The sequence below is a fragment of the Diplotaxodon limnothrissa genome, linkage group LG10 (assembly GCF_057381915.1).
Source record: "Diplotaxodon limnothrissa isolate DT_005_m linkage group LG10, D_limnothrissa_male_GT1.1, whole genome shotgun sequence".
NCBI classification, from domain to species: Eukaryota; Metazoa; Chordata; class Actinopteri; order Cichliformes; family Cichlidae; genus Diplotaxodon; species Diplotaxodon limnothrissa.
This window is the reverse complement of record NC_140605.1, coordinates 29,595,507-29,621,447: the sequence shown is the minus strand read 5'-3', so window position 1 is coordinate 29,621,447 and position 25,941 is coordinate 29,595,507. Positions and strand designations below refer to the sequence as shown.

General features: G+C 41.0%; 1 protein-coding gene across 1 annotated transcript; it reads left to right on the top strand.

The window, feature by feature from the left end:
- Positions 1-2,765: 2,765 nt before the first annotated feature.
- rsf1b.1 (remodeling and spacing factor 1b, tandem duplicate 1) lies at positions 2,766-24,948 on the top strand. Its single transcript, XM_085364696.1, has 16 exons — positions 2,766-2,927; positions 5,203-5,294; positions 7,910-8,002; positions 8,723-8,928; positions 9,018-9,109; positions 12,285-14,539; positions 15,011-15,292; positions 15,816-15,920; positions 16,217-16,296; positions 17,373-17,427; positions 17,528-17,640; positions 20,239-20,306; positions 20,511-20,724; positions 20,822-21,042; positions 21,602-21,781; positions 23,038-24,948. The coding sequence occupies exons 1-16, from the start codon at positions 2,774-2,776 to the stop codon at positions 23,601-23,603; spliced, it is 4,776 nt and encodes a 1,591-aa protein (XP_085220822.1). The 5' UTR covers positions 2,766-2,773; the 3' UTR covers positions 23,604-24,948.
- Positions 24,949-25,941: the final 993 nt, after the last annotated feature.

The window sequence follows — 25,941 nt, the reverse complement described above, 5'->3', positions numbered from 1 at the left end:
AAACAGCCAACAGGTGGTATCTACTAAGTGACAAATGGCGCCATCTTGTGGCCTCTTTCTGTCACTATAATTCATTCAAAGCTTGAATTATGGAATTTGTGGAAAATGCTTCACCTGTAAAAGTTTAAAAGTCACCAGTGACATTTTTCCCCAGCAGAATGTTCAACAGCTTCATCAGAATGAACCAAAGTCGATGACGTCACAAGAGTCAGAACACAGAGCTACCAAGAAAATCCATGACGTTCATCTCTGCATCGTTTAGTTTGGATGTAGTTGGTGGAGAAATATCATTAAACAGTTTGCAGCGTTCCTCACAGCACTCAGTGGACACTGGGCTTGGACACAGTCAAATCAGTATGTGGGATAGCTGGCTGCTCAAATAAGTGTTCTCCTTTTTCATACCAGGCTCATCCTCCAGCTGTGATTCCTCCCCTGTTCCCTTTTTTTTCTTTGTCTACTGTAGTTATTTTATAAACACAAAATTAGCTCAGGTTCAGAGAACAATTCCAAAATCTTGATGGTAACAAAAATACCAAAAAATTGTTCTTTTAAGCTGTATAGCCAAGATCTTTTGCTGTAAATGACCACATCCGTTGATAGAAGTCATTTGTAATGACAGGTAAGAACATTTAAGAAAGATGAGGTGGAAGAGGAAGGGTTAGATCCTTCACCTTTTATCTTTGCATTTTTATTTTCATTTTATTGTAATTCTGAGCATTTTGTTGTTCCTTTTGGTGTTTTGGGAAACTGTAAATATTGACCAAGAGACAATAATAATAATAACATAATAATCATAATTATAATAATTAATAGTATTAGAACATTTTCCTGTTTCTCTGTTTCATGGGGGCTTTCGTCCTGGGTTTCTCTTGTGTGTCCAGTAACCTGATGTACTGAGTGCGTGCAGCTCTGTTTTAAATCACACTAAAAGTTAGGATCTGTACGAAACACCGGAGATGTTTGACTAAATATCACTCCGATATTTAAAGCCAGCATCTTTAAATGCATTTGCAAGATAAGGATTTTTTTGTGGAACATTACTTCCAAAAGGGAGATGGAGAAAAGACAGAGATTAGTAGATAAATAGAAATAGAAAGTATCTGTACTTACTCCCCCGGCTACAATCAGTCATGCTTGCCATGAGGGTGCAGGGTCTGGATGTGCATGCACACTTTTGATTAGCAGCTGACTCTTCTCTGGCTAGGAGTCAAACTGCCTGTAACAAAGTTAGAAAATGCTCTGGTAATGTGCTGTCTGGGGCAATTTGTCCGTGACAGGGTCGCTGAAGGTACACTGGTCCAGACTGAGTGTTATTCAGAGAACTCCAAAGAAAAAAAAAAGCAAATTGAAGGATGCTGATGCCTGTCTTGTGAGACAGGTACGGGGTTTCAGTGATCCAAACATGACCCTGTGTGCCCATTAAGCCTAATAACTGGTTTTGCCACCCTTGGAATAAAAGAACTGCAGTTAAGTGTTTGTAATAACTGGCAATCAGTCTTTCACATTGCTGTGGATGAATTTTGTCCGGTTCTTCTTTGCAGAATCGTTGTATTGCAGCCACATTGGAGGATTTTTGAGCATGAACGGCCTGTTTAATGATACGACAAAGTGTTTCAGTCTGATTTAAGTCCGGACATTCAATAAAAGCGCTCAAAAACCTTCCTTTTTAAATTTTATTTAATTGTATTTTTTTTCTAGCCATTCAGAGGTGGACTTGCTCGTGTTTTGCATATTTGTCCTGCTGCATAACTGAAGTGTGCTCTTGCATTTTGTATTCACTCGGGTTATTTTTGACCAGCAAAGAAAATTTGTTTAATGATTTGGAAAATAGCAAAAAACTAACAAAACATTAATTAATGAGGAATGGGCCGAATCCTTTTTTTCACACGACTTTATGCTTTGTAAAAATGTTTCTCTTAAAATGCTTAAACCAGAATTAACTGAAGATCACTAAAGACATTACAGTTACAATACAGAGCATGAAACTGATATGGATTTGTTGGACTATTTAGTACTATACCTTACATTACACAAGGACCACCACGGTAAAATCTGCTGCCTGGTAGAAAATAAATTGCATAAATTAGCCTCATTCTAGAATTGGAGGACAACTTAGGCCTAATCTTTGCTCAAATACACCATACATACATACACCATTCAAACTATTGCAAAGGACAATAGATTGTGAGTTGTGAGTTTAAAAAAGCATTCATGATTATTTTGCATGTTAGCACACATATAAGAAACAAATATCGACAAAATAAAAAAAATAAAATAAAAAAAAAACAATGTAAAAATGAATAACTTATATAAAAATGATATATTTGGCCTACAACTTTTGGGAGTCCTCAAGAACTTTTTTGTATTTTAAATCATATTTTGGACCAACTTAAAAAAATAGGTTTACATTTTGTCTCTGGACGAGTATAATTTTTTTTTAAATGTATGTTTTTATTTTTCTGTGCATGGACTGCTTTCAAATTCAGGGGTGGGATACAAATGTTCTGCAACTGTAGAATTAACCATTAATAATCTGATGTACACCTTTAAATACGTGATTCTGTTGCATAAATGACATGTGTTAAATAGCCAATGCAATTCAAGCAACTTTTTTCTGATTTGACACAGAGGAAGTGCAACTGTAAATAAATAAATATTAATGCAGACGGAAAAAGCTGTCTTTTCAGGACAGGTTACAAGCCCAGTGTCTTATTTTGGTAACACTCGGAACTCATGCATTTAATTCCGGCTGGCTTGCACTGGTGTGGAAAAGATGGCTGCTTCGGCGGCAACGGCGAGTTCTTCCCCCGGTTTGTGTCCAAATTACGCTGTGATTTGCTCTTTTCTTGAGCGCTACGGAGCGTTGTTGGACTTGCCGGAGCTCACCTTTCCTCAGCTGGAGAGGTATCTGCAGGACACATCCTCAGGTAGGGTAGTAAAAGGTCCCGCTGCTCACGGGGAGGAGGAGGAGGAGAGACTTCACCGCTGCATTAATGATAATGGTAGCGAGCTAGCACGTAGCAGCTAATGTTAGCTGGCTGTGTGTTATTGTGTTGGTTTTTTAACATTCTCCTTCACTTAAATATAACTTAACTCCGCCCTGAAGCTGCCATTCGAGGTAGAAAACACGTCTGTGCTCATTCTGATCGTTATTCAGCTGCAAACGGGCCGAATTATTCGAGGTTTTCTGTCACTTTTTTAGCTTTTGAATTGGGCTTAATTTTTTTCCAAGCAGCCTTTATCTGCCGTTGTAACGTAAAACAACACAACACGCACACAAACATGCGGCCGTGACAGTGCTCGCGAGGCGGTGAACGTGGAGATAGCTCACGCAGCGCGGCGTGGATTCAATTAAGTGGTCTCCGAAGGTGTCAGTGTGTGAAACGAGCACGGATTTGTGCACTTTATTTACACTTAAAATATTTTGCCTTGTGGTGCTTCGCGCAGCTACCGTCAAGCCACACAAAAACAGAGGACAAATGCGTAGGCGCTTTCAAAATAAAATAACTTAAAGCCTTAGAAACGCAATAGTTTTGCTGGTTACTGCGGAACTATATGCGCGATTTTGATGTGAAATTAAATTAACTGTGACTTTTATTGTTTCCAAACTCTTAGCGATAACCACATCATAGAAAACGGTGTTTAAGAATTTCACGGTAATTAAGAAATTGTTCTCTTCTTCCGCTCTCGCTGCTAATTGTGGTCGACTTGACTGTTTTTCTTATCCCGTTGCGTCGATTAGCGCATGCGCGTCCTCATCTGAAAGTGTTCCTGATTGAGTGTGTATTAATTAGCATGTGCCATCACCTCGTGTGTTTTAAAAGGACACCACGGACACATTTTTTCTACGTTCGATATTCCCATTAATTATTGACAGTTTCAAGCTCAATGCTTTTATTTGATTAAAATTAGACTTTTTAAAAATATATATACTTAAAAAGTATATACTTTTTCAAATCGAGGGAACAATATATGTTGTTATAAGGATACAGTGTGTTGTATTTCTCCTAGAGGCCTTCCAGTGCATGTTGGTAAACAGAAAAAGGCGGGCATGTGTAAAGAATAAACTTGTTTTATGGGAAAAACAAAGATAAATAAGGCTCTGTAATGTGTTGACACTGACTCCCGCACAGCGAAGGATAGCAGCAAGAGTGAAAGAGAATGTTTACAAGGCGGTAGTGAGACGTGCTATGATCTATGCACTAACAGAAAGACAGGAAGCAAAGCTGAAGGTGCGAAAAGTGAGCAGGATGGGCAGGATTAGGAATGAGTACATCAGAGGAGAGGCACACCTGAGATGGTTTGGATATGTGCACAGAAGGGATAGTGGATATACTTGACGAAGGATGTGGAAGAGGGAGTTTCCAGGCAGTAATTAAACAGGAAGACCACAGAGAAGGTTCACTGATGCAGTGAAGGAGGATGTGCAGATGTTCAGTGTGGTTAGTGAGGATGCTAAGGATTAGGTGAGATGGAGGCAGTTGGGCTCCTGTGGTGACCCCTATAAAGAAAGTAGGAGATGAAAATGAAGTATGTCAAATATTAATCCTATTTATCTGCGCATTTTTGACTTCGTCCTACATTTTATGTTAAGTCAAAGGCTTTTTGCTTTGTTTTTGGTTTAGATGGTTTGCTGCAGATGCTCTGATAAATGATTCTTTTGTTGTCAATTAAAACTCTTCATGAGCATCAATCAGAGCGAGCATCTCTCAGACTTGGTTTGATGTAAATATTACAGAGGGGAAACACTTTCATTGCAAAATAATGTTATAAAATAAAAAATGTATTTAATTAATTAAATGTGAGCTTTTAAAAAATGTAAACGAAGATGAAAAGATGAAGTTAATATCAATAAAATGGGCAGAAGTTCAGTAAGAAAAACATACAAGAATCAGGGTTTTTTCTTCTGCATTCACATGTTAGAAATTGTCAAAAGGGCCATATTTAGCATGAAAAGCCCAATAGCGTTACATAGACATTGCATACATTGTTGCCTGGCTGTTTTTGTCTGCACTCTGGTTTTTTTTTGATCAGCTTTTCCCACGATGCAATAAATTTCATCTCCAGTCACAGCAGCTGATGCTGTTACCTGACAGTGTTACTTGCTTTACGGCTGTTTTACACTCTCCTCAACAGTTGTAGCATCACACCTAAAATGCCTTTCGGACGCTAACGGGTTTCTCTGTTTTATTGTTTCCGCAGTTCCAAAGCTGCTGGTTGATCTTCACGTTAAGTTGCTGAGGAAGATCGGCAAATCGGTGTCTGCAGACAGATGGGAGAAGTATCTCGTCAAGGTAAGCGGTTGACACGCAGCACAAAAGAAAAAGAAGTACCGCCACAGTGTTTTGGCACAGGACAATCTAGAATATTTATTTAACATTTAAAATAAATAGCGCCATATTCAGACAGCTCCTACTCCATCCAGAGTACCTAAAAGGGCTTCTTTCAGGAAGCTGAAATGTTCTTTCAGACCATTTTCTTTCTGTACTTTCACGGCCATTAAGATTAGCCAGACATCCAACCCCCCGCCTTTTTTTTTAAATTTTTTTTTACATTTATTTATTTATTTTTTTTGTAAACAAACAGCTTTCCAAAAACGTGCTTTTTAATAGAAAATACTTCCCACATGGTTAAGCAGATGTCTGGTTTTATAGAGATCATCTGGTTATTTAAAAACAAAAACAAAAACAAAACTTTAACGTTGCAGCATATCAACTTTGGGATCTACTAAACTGGGACTAGGTTGACAAATTTGGAAAATAAAACCCAGTTTAATAATCTGATGGACAGGTCTGTTTTATCAGAGAGACCCATCCTGCAGTAACCACTCTAGGAGCCGAAGCTGTTTGCATGAATAAACGGCAGTAATCCCTGCGCTCAGAGTAGAAAAAGGTACTCAGGGGGTGATGTCAGCAGGTAGCATCAGGGTAGCAGGGTGGGCTCGTAATTTTTGCAAGGGGCCGCAGGAGAAACTGTGGCTGTTGTGGAGCCCACACCAATAAGGTGCTCAATGTTAGTGAGATGTAGATGTCACTGTTAGACAATGAAAATGTGAAGCAGGCATAGTAAAGTCATAATTTAATCAACAATTGAGAACAAAATGTGCATGTTTTTGCAAAATTATAAATATGTTATATTATAAATTATGCAAAGTGCTGTTGCTATTTTTGCTCCAATTACATCTTCTGCAGGTATTCAGTTTTTTTGTTTTGTTTTCTTCTTGTTAATTGAGAGAAAATTGAGTTGTTGGTTTTTGTTGATTTTTTTTTTTTTTTTTTTTTGGCTTTAACAAGTGCTTTAAAGTCAGGTGCAGTGTCTGAGGTGTAAATGTGGGCAGGTGACTGTGACTGAGAGACCATCTGTGTCTGGATTAAACTTCATTACTGAGAACGATTGTTCACATATGAAGGCAAATTCAAAGAGAACCAACATCTTTTGAGAAGGTCTCCTTATGTGTAGAAAGTTTTCGGCACCTGCTGTCTACCAGTTACAAAGATACCAGTTTCATTTATGGTTTCATTTATTTCTCGTTATATTACATCCACTTCAGAAGGCCAAACATTTTCCTGTCAGATTTGAGCAGCCATTGGCTGGAACACCTGCCAGTTTGTCCCATTTCAGCCATAGCCCTTCCAAGCAACCGTTTACCTCTGTGAAGAAGTCACAGTCCCTTTCACTGAGTGCACTGCTGCCAGTTCCTCTGTGATCTTAAGTCTGTTGCTTACCACATATAGAAAGATCCTGTGTAGACAGACAGCACAACTCTCATCCACAGTCAAGGAGAAAAAAGTCACAATAGTCTGTTTTGTTTTTAAACTGGAGTTCCAGATTTCCTGCAGTGTCCTCACCTCAAGCAGTCTTGTTATGGTTCAGCTGGATTGGACACATTCTCAAATGCTTCTTCTGAAAACTTCTTGTATTTCTGGGTGTTTAGTCTCATAATGGTGATTGAAACTGCAGTCCTTAAACCCACCAGTCTGCTGTCCACAGACTAAACTCACAGCTTGACCTCCGACTTCAAAAGTCAGTGTTGTTGATTAAAAAAATCTTTTATTAGAGTGTATTTACAGTGATGCTGCATTTGCTTACTCACACATGAGAATGTAAAAATAAATGATCAGTCACCTTCAAAATCAAAGCAGTAAAAATGTGTTGTCCTTTCCCACAAAACTGCAAAAAACAGTAAGCCATTCTTTGATGGATACTTATCTTTGAATCCTAATTTCACACTGGCTGGTCAGGGACAGCCAAAAGGCCGAATGTGCCCCACAGGATGTACAATGCCCGGGTCTGCTTTTAAGATAATGTTTTTTAGTAGATTTAAAAAAAAAAAAAAAAAAAGTACAGGGACGGTTAACAATTTAGAAAAAATGAGGGAGAGGAGACAAATGGTCCCAGTAAACCAGCATGTGATGCTCTAAGGTGGTCGCCTCTGTTATTGTTTGCTATAACAATAAAGAACAGTTAAACACAAACATGCAAAAACACATAAGCACAAAAACACTGTGAAATAAAAGAAATGGGCATGACACACATTACGGCAATGTTTATATGTAAAATTTATGTTTTAAATAATCAGAATAGAAGTAACACAGTTTTGACTGGCCAACCTCAGCCTCTCACTCTTGCTTTGTGTTTATTTCTCTGACCAAAAAATGTAACCATTGTTATATTAAGACTTGAGAGCCTGAAATATCATCTTTTTTTTTTTCTACTGTCTCAGAAACATGACACTTTAAGTCATCTAAACGGAGGCTCTTATTTATTTTTTACTTTTTGTACTCAAGAAGTAACTGTGTACCCTCTATTAATTGACTAATGTCTCCAGTTTGACTTTTTTCTGAAAATAAAGGTTAAGCATGTGATGTATTTTAATGCCACTTTGTTGTGTTACTTGTTTCCCTTGCAGGTATGTCAGGAGTTCAACACAACCTGGGCGTGGGAACTCGAGCAAAAAGGATACAAGGAGTTGACGGTGGAGTGCAAGACGGGGATACTTAAAGTGAGTTTTTTGTTGTTGGTGGATATCAGGATGGCCGTCCGGTTTCCTCTCCCCTATTAGATATTATAAATGAACGTTTTCTCCTCCACTGGCCCGCTTTTACACACCTGTGTACATGCTGCAGGTATCACCCAAACATAGACGAGTGGGACAGCTGCAAATAGAGCAAAGTTCTCAAGAAGTCAGATTTAAAGATGTAGGCAAACATGTATTTTAACTTAATCTCCACTTGTTGCTTTGTAAAATAAACCAGGGGTGGGAGGAAGCAGCTAAAAAAGATTGCCTTTTGTCTAGCTCGAGTCGAAGTACTGGTTCTTCCCAGTGTAGCTTCATCAGCTCTCCACCTGTTGAAGGTTCTGGTTGGGGCAGAATGCAGACTATGGCCACATAGTCAAACTTTCTGTAAGAAGTCCCTGAGCGAATGAAGTGACCCAGAAGTAGAAGGGTGGTAGCCTTTATAAGACCTGGTTGGGTTAATACATAGTGACGCAGTATCAAACTGTCAAAGTGACTTAAGTGATTCAGTCCATGTAAATGTTAAATAATGGTGTATTTTCCCTTTCACACAGGCTGAGGCTTTGCACCTTCAGCTGAACCACGAATATTCAAGTTTCTGCTCTAAAATCTTTTAAAAATATAATTCTGTGCCTCTATGAGGTAGTTTGACTTTGTTTGTGTTTGAATAAACTTTCCTTTATTGGGCCTTTCTTTTTTCTGCAGTATTTGTGTGAGTGTCAGTTTGACGACAACGTCAAGTTCAAAACCGCCATCAACGATGAGGACCCAGATAAAATGCGCCTGCAGCCAATCGGCCGGGACAAAGACGGACAGATGTACTGGTTTCAACTGGACCAGGACAACAACGTGCGCGTTTATGTGGAGGAGCAGGATGACTTGGACGGGTCATCGTGGAAGTGCATCGTCAGGTAAAACGGACAGAAACGTCCTGCAGGTGTGAAATAAACGTTTGTTTGTTTTTATGTTTTTAAATATGTGTTCGTCTCTCTCCTTGCAGAGATAGAAACGATTTGGCCGAGGTTGTGGCTCTGCTGAAGACGCAGATTGATCCTGCGCTGTTGAAAAAAGAACAGGAAACGAAGCCTGAAGGTAAAAGAGTTTTTCAGTATAAAAACCAGCAGTTACAATTTTCTCTGGATTGCATTTTTAGTTCAGATTGTTGCAGAAATGTTTAGACTTCATTAGGAACCTACACCTGAATATTTGAATAATAATATCTTTGATCAACATGAGCTGCTGGCATAACGCACGCTCAGAGCAGTGATTATCACACTTCAGTTGACCTCTCTTGTGCCAGTTGGATCATAATTTTCATACCCCCTTAGCAGCCCCCCCCCCCCCCCCCCCCCCCTGTTTGTTTGTTTGTTTGTTTAGCGCTTTACTAGTCCCTAAGGACCCCAAAGCGCTTTACACATTCAGTCATCCATCCATTCACACACTGGTGATGGCAAGCTACATTGTAGCCACAGCCACCCTGGGGCGCACTGACAGAGGCTTGGTGGCGTGGTGCCCATGTGCACTTGTTTCTAATTTAATGCTGGTGTATATACTTTTCTCCTTCATAGATGTGTCTTATTATCTATATAATTATATAATCATCATTATCTATATAAATATATAAATTTGGAATTAATCTACTAAAAGTATGGTTTGTGGAGGCCACCATCTTGACGTGCCATCTTGAATACAGTGGCTGTTTTGCTGTTAACGTTTTATGTTTGTTACTAGAGACTGGCCACATGCGTAGTACACCAAAGGTGAAGAGGAAGAAAACTTGTAAGCATAGATATGTATTATCACCTGAGAAGGAGGCCAGCATCTGAGTAAAAGCTCAAACTCATCTCCTGAACTGAAATCAGGGCTTTAAAACAAAACATGCTCGCTTATTCCTGATATTGTCACAGCTATCAGCAGATTAGACCTGTGAGCCTCCCGTCTCTGGTCGTTTGACAATGAGGTGGTTAAACAACAACAGCAACTGGTTAAATGCTAACGTTATGTCAGCTAATGTCAGGCTGGAGTGTCCTATAAACCGCACCTTACACTTTATTTGCTAAGTATCTGATTCCAGCAATGTTAGATCCAGTGGCTAACAGCAGCTAACCGAGGCTAACAATGGCAAAAACAGCAGCGCGTACCAACAGAAGTTCAGGATAATCTCAACAACTCACCTCAGTATCGCTGTCAGAAGTGAGTTCTGCTGACTACTTGACTTGTATCGGATTTTCACATAGTTTTACGTCCCACAGAGTAAATGGATGAGGACACCAGTCTACTCGCACTTAGATTAATTGAAGCCAGAGTTCTTTGTCCTACAGTGGCCACCGTAGTTGGGATTATGTGCTTAAATGGGAGAAGTCAGAAAACAAAACTCTGTTGACTTTAATGTGCAATCTACTGACACCATTGTGTCTTTAACACTAGATTATCTATGTTGATACATTTCACATGTGCACAATGATAAAGAAATTTAATGAAATTCCAAATGATGTGATGGCTTGAAATATTGCTTCAGACTGTAGAGGCAGAAAAGAGGTGTCACAACCAGAGTAAAGCTTTATTTATAGTAAATGATAAACAGACTGGCACTTACTTTAATTAATCACTCAAAGCTTTTACTACAAGTCTTATTCATCCAGCCACACACACACTCATACAGCAGTACTGAGCACCTTGTCTAACACTAATGAATGAACTGGGAGCACCTCAGGGTTTGGCATCTTGCTAGTTTAGACATAAGCAGTTTTCTTGTTTTCATAACTTGGATGACAAGTATAAATGTAAACAAGGACATCTTATACTCCACAAGGATTTAACGCAGTAAAATAATTTAGCCCTGCGACAGACTGGCCTGTCCAGGGTGTACCCTGCCTCTCGCCTGTGGTAGCTGGGATAGGCTCCAGGCTTTTTTTGTGCAAAGTCTTATATGTTGAATTGAACTGAGTATGTCATCTGTTCAAAGCCTCTCCCAGTCAGTGCTGTTCTTTCTGCCTGTCTCACTGTACATGATGTTATTAGCACAAACACTTTAAAATGATCATTTAGGACTTTAACAATAATACAGACAGCAATGTAGTCAAACATCTCAGTTAGTTTTATTGGGAATTAACTTTAACCTCTTAGGCTCCCAGGAGTTTTCTGAGCTTTCTGCTTGGAAATGAAATGACCAAAATAAATGAAGTATTTCTCTGCTATAACAAACTCTGTGTAAACAGTCTGGGTATCAAAATACAACTAACACTTGTGAGATGTCATCAGAGGTGTAAATAAGTTACTGTGACTCAAACATAGAAAAATTTTGTTTTTTTTATTTCACTCACCTAATTTATTTAAAAGTATTTTAAAGCATATAACACCTTTGAAAATATACTTTGGTTCACATTTAACTCCAGAAAATCATAAATCAAAATATGGATATTACCTGTCCACAGATTCATGGTGACGTAACTGCTCTTTTAACTGTTTGGTGTCTTTGCTTTGTTTGGTGGTTGTAGAAATGGTTTACACGAGCTTTTAGCTGAGATTCAGAGGTTTCTGCAGACACTACTTATGTCAGGACTTATATTTTTGACGTCTTGTTATAACCGATTAAACACAATCTCCTCCCTTTTGCCCCCATTTTTGGGGGTGTGGGTGCTTAACTAGTTACAAACAAACAAACATCTGTCTCCTATTTTTGTGTCATATAGGAAAGAAGCATCAATATCTGATGAGAAGACTTAATTTAGCCTTGCTGTGTATTATTGTGGTGTTTGGGGCAGTTTTCTTGTTTTGTGGGGTGGTTGTTTTTTTTCCCAAGTGGAGATGAATATCTCTAACAAGTTGATTTGTTCGCGTTGCACATTGTAATTTTTAAGAGAAATGTGTTTTTTGAGTTACACTATATGCATATAAAGCAACAATTTCCCTTTTTTGGTATTTATTTTGTGTGGTGCATTTTTCTCTGTTTTAACAAACGGGAAAGAAAGTTCATTTAACTCGACTTAAGATGATTTGTTTTAATATTTACATGGTCTTACTGAGGTGATGCAAAGTGAAACATGCATTCTTTTTTTAGGTAATGTGCTGGAAAAGCTTGAAAATGGACCTTAAAAGTTTTTTAAAAAGTGCTTGAATTTGACCCTGAAAAATGTGTATGAACTCTGTCAAAATAAACCTCATATTAATCGACATTATTCTACTTACTTTGAGTATTTAAGTACATCAGAGCTCCTAATAGCCATTTAATCTTTTTGTTCTCCTTTTTTTTTGTATTTTGTTACAGGTGAGACCAGAAAGACTGAAGATACATCAGATGAAGACAGCAAAGACTCCACCAAGTCAGTCTCTCCAAAGCCGGAGAGCATTGAAAAAGTAACACAGAACACGAAATCTGAAAATTCAGAAGCAAAATCTGCACTAAATGGTGTCATTGAAGGTAAAGCGGAGGCAGAGCTCGACTCAGAAAATGTCAGTAAAAAAGCCCAGAACATCAAAGAAGAGCCGATGGAAGTTGTGGACACTAAATCTAACTCAAGTGAACAAACACCGGCCTCTGAGACGTTGTGTACATCAGTAAAGGAGGAAAAAGGGGAGGAACCGAAGAAGTCCAGTGCAGAGGAAATGCAGCAAGCCATGAAGAATGACCAGCAGGCCAAGATCCCTTTGAAAAAAAGGGGAATGAAGTTCAGTGAAGACTTTGATAAAAATAATGCCGTTATAGTGCAAAATCCATCTCTTTCTAATCTGAAGGAGGCTGCAAAAGACAACTCGACTCCTGACCAATCAAAGAAAGCGTTGAGTATAAATGATCATATTAATGGTGAAGTTACCCAATCAGAAAAAGGGTCACCAGAGCGAGTAACAGAAGCTGTGGAGAAATCTGTCGACATTAAAGAGAACGACGCTCCGACCACCAACGAGGAGGTTAAAAAGGACGAGCCACAGGGAGTCACCTCACACCAAGCGGATTTGGAGAAGAAAACTCAAGATGAAAAGGAAACGGAAAAAAGTGAAACATGCGAGTCTTCGCTGCCCCCGACAGAACCGACACCTTTATCTAAAGAGATAAATAATGCAGCAGATAAATCCTCTAATCACGAAGAGCACGAAGAAATGAAAGAATCCAAACCAGCAGACACAGAGGAGTCTTGTAAGGTGAACAAGACAACATTAAAGGAAAGTCATAAAATATTAACTGCTGATGAGTCAGGGAACCTAAACTTAAATCATGAAGTCGAATCCAAAGAAGCCGAATCAAAAGTTTCAAAACAACCAGAGGAAAAGCTAGACTGCACAGACATGGACACGTCCGAGTCGAGTCAGACTAAAGAAGCCGAGGCGCCCGAAAATATAACGCACAAGCAAACAGATACGAGTGACTCTAAAGAGACTGGATCATCTGAGGGTAATGTAGAGAAAACTGATAGCTTTGCTCTGGAAGAGAAGCCTGAAAGCTGTAAGACAACAGAGACACAATCTGCAGACACACCAGAGAAATCTGTAGACTCTGAAACCTCGGAATCAAAGTCTGTCACTAAAAAAACAAGTGAGAAAGCGGAGGAAACAGCCAACACTAAGGAGAGTGTGGACCAGCCTGTTATCGAAAAGGTCGACAAGTCAGACTCATGTAAAGCTGCAGAGAAGCACGATGGCATCAAAGATGCAGAGATGGCTCCCACAGTCTGTGAGACAAAGACAGAAAAACCAGAAGACATAAAGAAAACTGTCAACTGTGAAGATGGTACGGTACGTGATGCTTCCAAGATAAGCGACTCTGTGTCTGGGCCTGTGGCTGCAGAGGCACAGGGCGCAAAACTCGATGTGACAAAACCACAAAAAGATGACAAAGCTGACATGAACTCTGTCGCACAAAAGCCAGCAGAGCAGCCATCTGAAGGGCAGGATAAAACGCCCAGCCCTGTTGAGAAGACGGATACCTCAGATGAAAAACCTGAGACTGAACAAGAGAAGGATTCTGAGAAAAACCCCAGCGCAATCGAGGCAGAGCATCCATCATCAGATAATAAAAAGGATGCTGACAGGGAAAGTGAAAAGGACACTGATAAAGAAAAGCTTTCAAACTGCAAAGAGGACTCCACAGCAGATGAACTCTCAAAAACTGAGGAGAGTAAGGGCAAAAGCGAGGATGTGGACTCTCAAGCGAAAAAAGATGTGGCGAATGGCAGTGAAGCTCCAGCAGATGTTCAGGAGGAGGATGTCTGCCGGAAAAACAAGCGCCCAGTCAACCGAAGGAAAGTTGAGCTCCAGCGGGAGGAGCGACAGGGGGACTCAGAGTCTGACACAAACGTGGGGAGATCCCTGCGAAGATCACCGAGGATCTCTAGGCCGACGCCAAAGGCAGTACAGATCCAGGACAAGAAGCAGGAGAAGTCGCAGGCGCCTCAGAAGCGCGACGAGGAGAAGGGTGAGAAGGAAAAGTGTGAAGACGAGGAGGACAAGGAAGAGGAGGTGGTGAAGGTCGTTAAGAAGAAGCCAAGAGAGAAAAAGACGGATCAGGAAGGCCAAACCAAACCCAAGGTAAGACCATGCATTCATTCCATGCACTGTATACAAAAGATGGACATAGACACTGTGACATTATTCCACATCTGAAACTTAGAGGTGAATGAGAAACTGAGGGACACTCATGATAGTCAGGAGTTAAGCCCACCCTAAGGTGTAACCTGCTTCATCAGCCTTTTTGACTTTTATTGGGGAATTTAAATTGATGACCATAAGAAAAAATATTAAGACTTGAAATGTCTTTCCTGTAGATTTCTGTAGTAGTGGTTTCTACCTGGTGGGCCATGAAGGTCCTGCAGTCCTTAAACTTGGGAATAACCTTTTTTTGCAGCCAGTGGAGTCGCCCTCTGCTGGCCACCAGAAAGAATGGAGGCTTAAGGTACTGCAGCCATGGCTTTGTCCATCTTTTATGTACAGACTGGTCATTTTCCAGATTGCACAGCTCTATTTTTCCTCCGTTAACATTTTCATTACTGCTTGTTTTAGGCGAGAAAGAGGCGAAGGGTTCGGTGGTCCAACACTCGGACGCGCCGCAGAAAGAAAGACTCGGAAGACGAGGACGAAAACAGCGACGAGGAGTCCAGCGAAGAAGACGAGAGCGAGGAGGAAGACGACAGCGATGAAGACTACAAGGTTGAGCGTACAAGAAAGAGGCGGAACCGTAACCGAGAAAGACGAAGCTCGGACTCCTCGACCTCATCCGACGAAGATCTACCTCCCAATGACGACCCTTGCAAACACTGCGGTCTTTCAAATCACCCAGAGCTGGTGGGTAACATCTGTAAAATCTCACCCGCATATATTTATATTGAAAAGAGACTCAAATTATAACAGCAAGGAGAGACTGGAATATTATCCAGAAAGGTTTTAACAATGAGACTTTAAGGGTGTTATTGAATCAGGGGGCAGTTTTTAGCCGTGAGGTTGGAAAAGAAACAAGTCCTGAGGCTCCTCCTAGTGGGGAGAAGGCAGAACAACGCTTTTTTTTAATTTATTTATTTTTGTTAGATGTAAATATAGCCCAACATTTAATATCAGTACAAATATGAGAGGAAACTAGGGCAGCTGGGGAGTTCTTCGTTAAAGTCTGAAGCAGAAAAACGCCTCCTAACCGACAGTGATCTCACATAGAGTAGCATCGTCACTTTTGGCAAGCAGGAAAAAACAGCCACTGATTTATTTCCTCATTACTGTAGTTTGATTCTATGGGTTGTGCTAACTTTGCACTCTTCTTTCTTTGTTGAGAGAAATGCTTTTGTTGTGTTACGATCTGCCTGTATCTCTTTCTCAGATCCTGCTGTGCGATTCGTGTGACAGCGGCTACCACACAGCCTGTCTGAGGCCTCCGCTCATGATCATCCCCGATGGAGAGTGGTTCTGTCCACCCTGTCAGCATGTACGTACCAGTCAGTGCACTCAAAATTAAATGTATAGTTAGCTCAGTGTTTCTACATCTGTGGGGCGTCAACGACCGGGAGGAAAAAGACAGCGTAAACCACAAGTAAATGTGTTTTTAATGTAGATTAAAATAATGCAACAAGAGTCCACTGATGCTGTTTTTCACGTTTTTTTTAAGAAGTCTTAATGATGGCTTTAAAACTTGTGTGGTGTTTGATATCATGACGCTGAAGTGCAGTTTGAGAGCTACTGGATTAACTAAAGTTCAAATGTATCACTCGCCCCCCTCTGTAGAAGCAGCTCTGCGACAAACTCGAAGAGCAGCTCCAAAACCTCGACGCTGCTTTGAAGAAGAAGGAGCGGGCTGAGAGGAGGTGAGACAGTTTGTGTTTCAGCTGCTGTTGAATTTAACAGTTTGTTTTACTTTGAAGCCAGTGGTTCCCAGTTTGGGTATGACTTTGAACCATTCCACATTACATACATATTTTTAAGGAAGGTAAACAGTCCTTTAGACGGTCTGCGTTTCCGCTGTGGCACAGACGTAGCAACAGCATCTTCCCACAGAATTGAGTGGAGATGGACAAATATAAATACAATACAATTTGAAAGTAAAATTTAATCAATTTTTGTTCTATTTCCACTCTCTGATTTGAAATCTCTCTGGACTTCAGCAGTGGTGTAACAGGTCTTTCCAGAAAGCAAGAAAAAAAAAAAAGCCTGCACCTGTTAACTGTTAGTTTTTCACCTGGCTTCATTTGGAGCTTGTTGCGGTGGTTTCCCGTTCAGTTGAGGAAGAAGGATTTTGTGAACGCAACCTACTTTTTGCCTACAGTGACGTAACGTGACAGGAATCATTTGTAAGTCAAATGGTGATTGGTTGATAAGTGGGCTTGACAGGAAGTAAGCAGCAGTAGAGTTCACCATAAAGGGAAAGCAATTCACAAAAATGTCACAGAGCTGCTGCAGAGTAAATTTTTTCATTGGTTTTAACATTTTAGAAGCTAAAACAAGAATATCCCACAGGCATGTTTCTCTGTACATTTTTGACACTGCCCCCTGGTGGTATTATACAGCTGTGCACAAGAATAGTGCACACCCATGGTGTTGCCTTGAAGGTGCAGTACTCCCAAAAACCATTTTATTTCCTGTGCTGGAAAAGATCTCAGTGTTATGAAAATCCTGTCCACTTTCTGTAGATGTGTATTCCAGCTTTTACTCTGAAATTGCAGCTCTTTAGATTAGATTAGATAGAACTTTATTAATCCCTCGGGTGGGTTCCTCTGGGAAATTCGATTTCCAAAAAAGCACAGCACCGACAGAAGTTACAGAATATTATATATATACATACACACACACACACACACACACACACACACACACACACACACAAACAGAGGACACTCGGATTAACTTTTTTGTGTGATCATCTTACTGTGTTTTTCTTCTCCAGGAAAGAGCGTCTGATTTATGTTGGAATCAGTGTCGAGAACATCATCGCGCCCTCTGTGAGTACTTAGTGAGGTCATGGGGTCTTAAATAAAAACAGAAAAAAACATTGACTGCTGCTGATGTTTGTGAATGTAAGTGACGCTGAACTCTTTCCAGGTTGAGGTCGAGGAGGAAAAACCAGAGATCATTATCAAAGAGAAGAAAGAAACAAAGAAGAGTAAGAGCTGGGGTCGGAGGTCAACGAGGGCGAAGAAAACCATCAGCTACAGGTACGAGACATACTATTTTGCTGCATGTTCAGGCAACCAGTCCATATCAGTTGATGTTGATGACATCAGTGTTTGTAGCTAGTAGCCAATCACGGATAATATATAATTTCTATAGAGCCGTAGTCATCATAAGAAAATCTTGCCTACTCCACAAACAGTTGATGGCCTGGGGCCCGTTCTTCGTACCTCGCTAAGTAGGTTAGCCGGATTAGATTGTTGACGATTTCGCGTGATCCTGGATCAGTCGGTTCCCCGAAGCTCATCCGGGACTTGCTGTCATAGCAACAGAGCCGTAAGCGTAAACCTGCTCGGGAGCAGGTTTACTTTATGTAAACAGGATTAGATCGCGGCCACGCAGGTATGTCCGCTTCATTTATACGAAAGCAACAGCGATATTTTTCCACTGTTTCACCATAAATAAATATTATCAATGTAACTAAAGATAATGCAGCACTTGATCCTTTTATTGATGTCACACAGATACATACAGGTCATTTCCTAAAAAAGGGAAATGAACTATTAACATTCTATTACATGTATGTGATTATTACAGATGTAATTCATATTTCAGAGTAGTAATTGTAAATTACTTCGTGTAATCAAGATGAGAGACCACGGCTATAAAAGCGAAGGTGGATTTGGGAAGCCTGTCGCAGCCATGTCCTGTCCGTATACGCGACCAACCCATTGCGGAAGGTGCAAGATTGATAAGGAGAGTCCTCAGAATTCAGCGTATATTGCGGGATAGACAGGATCCTTTAGCTCAGCGCGACAGTGTGCTCATAGAGAGATATCGATATTCCCGTGAGGGTATTATTTACTTAACCAACTTGTTGACGAGGGGGTGCAGGACCACCACCTGTCTTTTTTTCCTCTGCCCTTTTCTTGGTTGCTGTTATGAACAAACTAACAGAGTATTACAGGCCAGTATTACCTTGCCAAGAGACGCAAAGCAATCTAAGAGATAAATATTACCATTCTGTAGAATACTCCTGTATTCCACTTTTACTTGTTCCCATGTTCTTGTGGGTCCTGTTGTGGCTCTAATGTGAAAGGGGATATAATATAACATATTATAATATAATATAATGCCATATGATATTGGACAATATAGTGTCATATGATAGATCTACCCTACCGCCTACTGGTGTTGGCCAGAGGGGCCGATGGCGCGATATGGCAGCCTGGCTACAACCGTAGCTGCCTCCACCAGTGTGTGAATGTGGGATTGAATGAATAGTGGTATCGTAAAGCGCTTTGGGTGCCTTGGAAAGCGCTATATAAACCCAATCCATTATTATTATTATTATTATTATTATTAAATTACCTACGAGTTTGATTTGTCAGCAACTTTCTGCCAGCCCTCTCTCCTTGCTTTTGCAGCCTTTGCAGTGTTCTCTTGCGTTTTAATTAAACTCTGAAACTCCTGAAATCCCTCACTCATGAGTTCTTGCTCTGCTGCCGGAAAATACCGAGCACGCCCCTTCGACATTTTCGCCGACCAATCAGCGGGTTGCCAATCAATGTTTCTACTATCGATGCGTAGCCCCTTTTACGACACCCAGTGATGTCACATTCCTGCGTCCAGCTGTAGTAATCGTCAACAGCAGGTGTGTTCGGGGAACCGGATTAGCGAGCTCACGGTTAGCGCGATGATTTGATCTTGGATGTAGTAAGCGACGTACGAAGAACGGGCCCCTGGGTTTGTTGGATAAGCTCGATCTGCCACAGTGTGGGGAGTTACATCTGCCTGCCAGATGTTTTCTTTGGGGGGGGGTTTGTTTTGTTTGTTTGTTTTTTACCCTAAATAAATCATAAAAAGATTACCTATTATTTCCAGTATCTAGAAAATAAAAAATCGTAAAAGGTTTTGTTTACTGAAAACAGACCCTGGTCGACATGGGGGGGGCTGAATGTGCATCTGTGTGAGATAAATGTTATCACATCTCTTTTGCTGTGAGCCATTTAGGGTGTTTTCACACCTATAGTCGGTTTACTCTGGCCCAAATCAGTTTGTAAACTTCTAGCTTTTTCCTTTGATTTGGTTTGTTTTCACACAGAGAAAATTCTACGTTAATGTTCAGTCTGCTTATTGGCCAGGAGTGTCTGGGCCGGACCAACAAAAGTAAACAGGAACAGGAAGGTGCTGTGTTCTGGGGTACTCAAGAAAACGGAGAATTTAGGTTCATTTCAAAGCTCGTTGCTAACCTGTGAAGGCCTTTGCAGCTCTGTAGTAGTTTTTATTTTTCTTTTCTTTTTTTTTAAACTCAAACTTGTAATGTACACCTAGTCGCACCTAGTAGTTGGTTCGGATCGCAGTCGGATCAGGTTTGCACCATAAACAATTGTGTTGACTTCATTTGAAACTGCATTAATCCCACCCCCTCTAAAAACTCTCCGTGCGGTTGTTTTGGTCAGCACCTGAGTGCGATTGCCAAACCACAGTTTGATTTAAACGGACTAAACGCTGCAGGTGTGGAAACACCCTTGGAGTCAGTCAGCAGTTGGACAGGTGATTGTGTTATTATTGGCAGAGACGCATTTAAATTCTCCAGGCAGCAAAAAATATTCTTGTCTGTGTTGATGTAAACTTTGCAGATTTGATGAGTTTGACGAGGCCATCGAGGAGGCTATCGAAGAAGACATCAAAGAAGCAGAGGGTGGAGGTAGGAGGAGAAGAAACTGTACTGTGTACTTTGCTGAAAATATTTCTGGCTCTGAAGATCAACCCAAAATCTGAAGCTCATTTAACATGTTGTATCCGTCTTGTTTGTAATGCAGAAGAATGTAGCAACTTGTCATATTTACACAAGAAGCGGTTCAAATGTGAAAGATGTGAAGTTTTTAATATAACTGAGGTGTTTTTGCAGGAGCGGGTCGGGGTAAAGATATGGCCAACATCACAGGGCACAGAGGGAAGGATATTTCTACCATCCTACAAGCCGAGGAGGGCAAGGAGAACGGCCAGCCGCCGCGACCCAGCGCCAGCCAGCGCAGGAAAAAACGCCGGCGACTCAATGACCTGGACAGCGACAGCACCGTGGACGAGGAGGAGAGCGAGGAAGAGTTTCGCCTCAGTGAAAGGTACAGTTTGACTTTTGGTTTCCAATCTCATAAATCTGTCAGTTTTGTTCACCAGACGCTGAACTCTCTCTGCGTTCGCTTGTTTGCTCGGATGCAGCTCAGAAGAAGAGTTTGTTGTGACGGACAACGACACGGAAGCTGAATCAGAGGCCGACTCCAACAACAGCGACTTTGGCAGCAACGGTAGCGGTAGGCATCGAAAGTCTTCGCGGAGCAGACTGCTGACATGCAGACGGAGCTCCAGAAAGCGGCGGCGACCGAGAGGGTACTCGGATGATGAGGAGGACGAGACGGATGATGACGATGAGGATGAAATAGGTATATCTGTTTTACGTTATACTCTTTTTACTTATTCTCTAAAACCTGAAATAAAGAGATGACTACAGGTTAAAAGGTGCAAGTTGTAGTTGAGTTGTCTGCCCCACAGAGCATCTTTGCTTATAACCAGAAGCTTCAGACCTTAGATCGCTTCTGAAACGCTGCTATTACAGTACTTAAACCCAGAAATTACTCGCAGAGACCTAACACAAATATTTGAGGTTGGAGCCCCCGGTAAAACTATAAACAAGACTAATGATAAGCTCAACTAGTAACTAGTACACAAAACTGCAAAGAAAGTTAAGAGAAAAGACAAGTGCTGGTGCAGGAAAGAGACCCAGCATTAACCCTGCTCTTGATGGTGAGCCTCCTTAGGATGAACTACAGAAACAGAGCAGGTTAAAAAGGGGATGCGTCTGGGTACACAAGCAAGTCAGAATTACAGTTTAAATGTCTGAGCACAATGTCATTTAAAATTTGTTTCTAAGAATATTCCTGCTGCAGGTCATCCTCTGATTTTTAACCGCTTCTTTGTTGTTTTTTGTGCGTTTCTGTGCAGTGACCGAAGGCTCCAGTGAGTACAGCGACAGTGATCTGGATATGAGCCGCCGGCGGTCAAGGCGAAGCCAGAAGAAGCAGGTTAACTACTGCGAGACGTCCGAGTCTGAAGGCTCTCAGGCCGAAACCAACCAGGCCAAAACGAAACCCAGACGTCAGCAGGAAAGCTCCGACAGCGACGGTCAGTCAGAAACACTTGAGTGATTGATTAATCTATTTAGATTAGTAATTAATCAGATGAGTTAAAAGTGTGGAGAGCAACTTTGGTTTCCACTAATTTATCTTAAAATATTTTGTGACTTACAGTTAAAGGTAAGAATAAAAATCAAACTTTCAAACTCATTGGGTCTGTATTAATAACAAATCCTTTAAAACAAATACAAAAGTTTGGTGTCTTTCTAAAAAAGAACTTTTTCATCCAGTTTTGATAATATTCAGCAGATTGCAGTATCTAAGCTTTATTAACTCCTCCTGTACCCATGACATCTCTTTGATCTTAAAATAGTTAAGACCAGAGTCACCACATAAATCACACCAGCTTAGAGACTGGTTCATGACCATCCGGCACACCTGCCATTCACGAGGGAAAACTTCCGTGTAATTGCTTTGGATGCTTGCACATTTACTGTTAGTAGAGGTGATGGACTTACAAACGGAGCTGCTCTCTGAGCTGTAGTGAAACTCAAAAGTATGACCCAAATCATAAACTGAGAAAGTTGCATAACTTTTACTGCGAAGGCGAGCTTTTACTGGTGACCAGGAGTAGTACACCTCAGTCTCCTTGTAGCCACACCTATGGTATCAATTTTAAAAAGTCTTTTTCTTTTTTTTAAGTTGACCTCTGACCTCTCTGAGATTTTAACTCATCCAAGATTTTTGGTAGTTTAGTTTTTTAATAGTATCAATTTGAAACTCCTATGTGGCCTCATTGTTGATTTGGTGAATGACCTTTTATGGGTGAGGTGTTTAAAAACTGCAGGCAACCCCAGCAATCTCCTAGAAACCAAAGCAATTGTTGGTGCTTTTTTCGGTGCAAAACAGTCTTCGCATCCAATTTCACCCTGTGAGATGGCAGACAACTGTCAAGCAATGAGCTCTTGATGTCACGTGAGAAACTTCATTTTTAACCCTGACAAAGTGCATTCACTTTCAGCACCATGGACAGCGACAGCAGAGAAGTGTTGGTTTAATGCAGTCTTTTAGAGATGAAGCTGTTTCAAACTCTTCCTCAATTGATTTTATTTAAATTCTGACTGTTTGACTGACACACACACACACACACACACACACACACACAGTCTTATTTCATTATTTGCATCAGTTTTAAGTTGCTGAGTTTTAACTGATTGAAAAACAAAACGCGTAAATGAGGCAATGTTGACGTGAACATGATTGATGACAGCAAGACTAAATGTGACTCTTGTTTTCTCTTCCCAGCGAGTTTCTCCAGAGACTCCGAGGAAGATTCGAGGGATTGGAGGTCGAATAGAATCTCATCGGAGGAAGATTCCCGGCAGCGACGCAGACGCCTAGCGCTAAAACGCAGGAGAGCGTCGGAAGATGACGACTCCGACGAGGACTCGGACGAATCTTCCGAGGAGGATCGACCCATCCGTAAACGAGTGAACCGCATCGACTCGGATGACGACGATGACGAGGAGCAGCAGGAGGAGAAGCCGAAGGAGAAGAAAGCAGAGGAGGAGTCAAAGGGAACAAATGCATTGGACTGTGGCCTGGTAGAGCTGCCGCCCGCCAACGGGCAAAGCCCCATAAAGAGCCTCGAGGGTATCATCAACCGGCCCGCTGCCACCATCGCTACCATCACCGCTCCAGGCATTATCCCACATCTGGAGCCGCCCAAAAGCATCAGTGCCACACCGGCTGCTGCCATAGCACCAAACGGGCTGGTGGGGCAGGACATTGCGGCACAGGACGATGACGAAGACGACCTGTTAGGAGTCACAGACCTCGTGGACTACGTCTGCAATAATGAACAATTGTAAAAACAAAAGTGGTGTACTGTTTGTTTGGTTTCTTTTTCTTTGTTTTTTTTTTTTTGGTGGTATTGTATTTTTATATTGCTTAACTTTATTATTCCCTCCCATGCCAACAACTCCTCCTCCATGTCCGTTTTTCTCATGTCACCTGGAAGCCTGGACCCCACCCCCACACCTCCAGTGTGACGCTGTCCCCATGGGATCCTGCAGCCAATAAGTCCACCAACATATCATTCCTCATTTGTCTGGAAATAACCAGTTGACCCGCCGAAGCACCGTCCCCCCCCCCCGGTTGTCGTCATCGTTGTCCTGTTTTCAGTTTTGGTTTTGATCACTTTTGGCTCTGAAACTGGGGGAAAAGTTAGTCTGTTTGAAAGCTGAATAACTTTTAAAAAAACAAAACAAATCATTCCATAATTGGCACCAAGTTCTGGACATCTGTTTATCATTTTATGGCTTTTTAAAGAAATGCAATCATGTTGATTGAAACGCACTTCACCGGGCAGGGTTAGATGAGATGATAGACGCAGCCGTTTAGCTCTGCACAAACACGGCGCGATGAGCTACAAGAAAGCGGGTTTAGCTTGTTAGTCTGCTTTAATTAACCAGCTGGCACGCTGACCTTTCACAGCAGCTTTTAGCACCAGATGTTTTTTTTAACGTTAACAAACATGCTTCCAACGTTACAATCGACGAAAGCCGGGGCAGTCGTGGTGCTGCACTAATTTAGAGGTTTTTGTTCGTTAATACTTTTAAAACAATGTATGTTTAATTTCCTAAACATGATATTTTCAGTCAAATCCACCTGTGGGCATTTTTAAAGCTCTTTCAAGCTCACTAATTAACCCTTTATGGCCCGTTTGTTGCAGGTGGAGCTTTAGAGGAGCTACAGGTGGATTTTCGGTTTTTAGGCTTTGTGCTGCGCTAACATGAGCTACTGCTTCATGTGAGGGATGTATTTGATAAGTTATTGGTTCTTTCTGATCATATCCGGTGTGTATTTTGTTATTAAACCACGCCCCCCCCCCCTTTTTTTTTGTCAATGTTAATCAGTCAAATATACCCCCTCCTTTTCATCGTATGAAGGTGTGAATGTATATATGTGACCAACCTTCGTTCGTCCCCCCCCCTTGAACCTAATTTTTTGTCGTTGAATGTTAGAGTAGCTTTTGTATATTGTATACATATATAATTATTTTAACTACACGCGCACTGCCATCAGCATCAGAGGTTGAACTTTCAGGTTATAGTTTGTTTGGAGAAACCAAATCAAAAGGTGAAACTCTCCTTCCCTCCTGATCCAGACTAGCCTCTTCTCATCGCTTTCATGTGATTCATGGTTTCAGTAAATCTATTTTTTTTTGTATATCTAAACATTTATTTGTTGTTGTCTCTTTGAGGAAATAATGTAAAGTGTCTTATTTTCTTTGTGGGTGGAGATGCCTGCAGGTCTTTAGATTTTTAGTATCTTTAAATGGATGAAGGAGTGTTAGGGTTTACATTAAAGAATGGGGTTAAAATATCCAGAAAAAGATCACCTAGTTGAAGCAAAATAACTCCCTGGTTTGACTTTTTAAAAACATCCTTTGAATATATATATTTTTTAATGTAGACATAATACTCCTTCGTTATAAACAACACTCGGCTCTGAAAGCCTGTTTTCTCTCTTATTCCACTCCCCTGGATCTTCCTGTTTCCTCTGACATGAGCCGTTTCCATAATCCTGAGCTCAGGTTCGGATCAGATCAGGATCATGAAAACCAAACTGTTTTAAAGCGATGTGTCGGGTTGCAGGGGAACAGGGGGGGGAAAAGGCAAACCAATGACTTCACTGACCTCTGCTGGAACCAGTCTGTGTGTATATCTGTAGTTTTTGCTGTAATATATTTAGAGGCATTTTTTTAACCATGGAAAAATATATCGAGCAATTCTTTGGGATTGCATGAGTTTCTTATAGTTTTCTTTTGTAGGGAAGTAATATTGGCACAACAGTTTTTGTAAGAAAATCGCAAAAAAAAACCCCTCTGGCATGCTTTCAGGATCTCCTGACCTGGTGCATTTGTGCTGAGGGACTCGTGAAGTAGGCGTGTTAATTTGCAGTGAAACTGCATACGGGGTAAGCATGCGCTGACTTGCTAAAGCTCGAGGGGGAAGAACGGGACGTCGCCGTGGAAAATAATCAAGGACTGAGAGGGAGTGAAGCCTGTTTGTAAAATATTTTGTAAATTAGTCTCAGCATGGTCTTCAGAGGATAAACCACTATTTATCATACCGTTTTGATACTGGCCACAGCCAAAATGACTTCCAAGACAAAAACCTATACGTGCTGCTTGCACAGCATAGG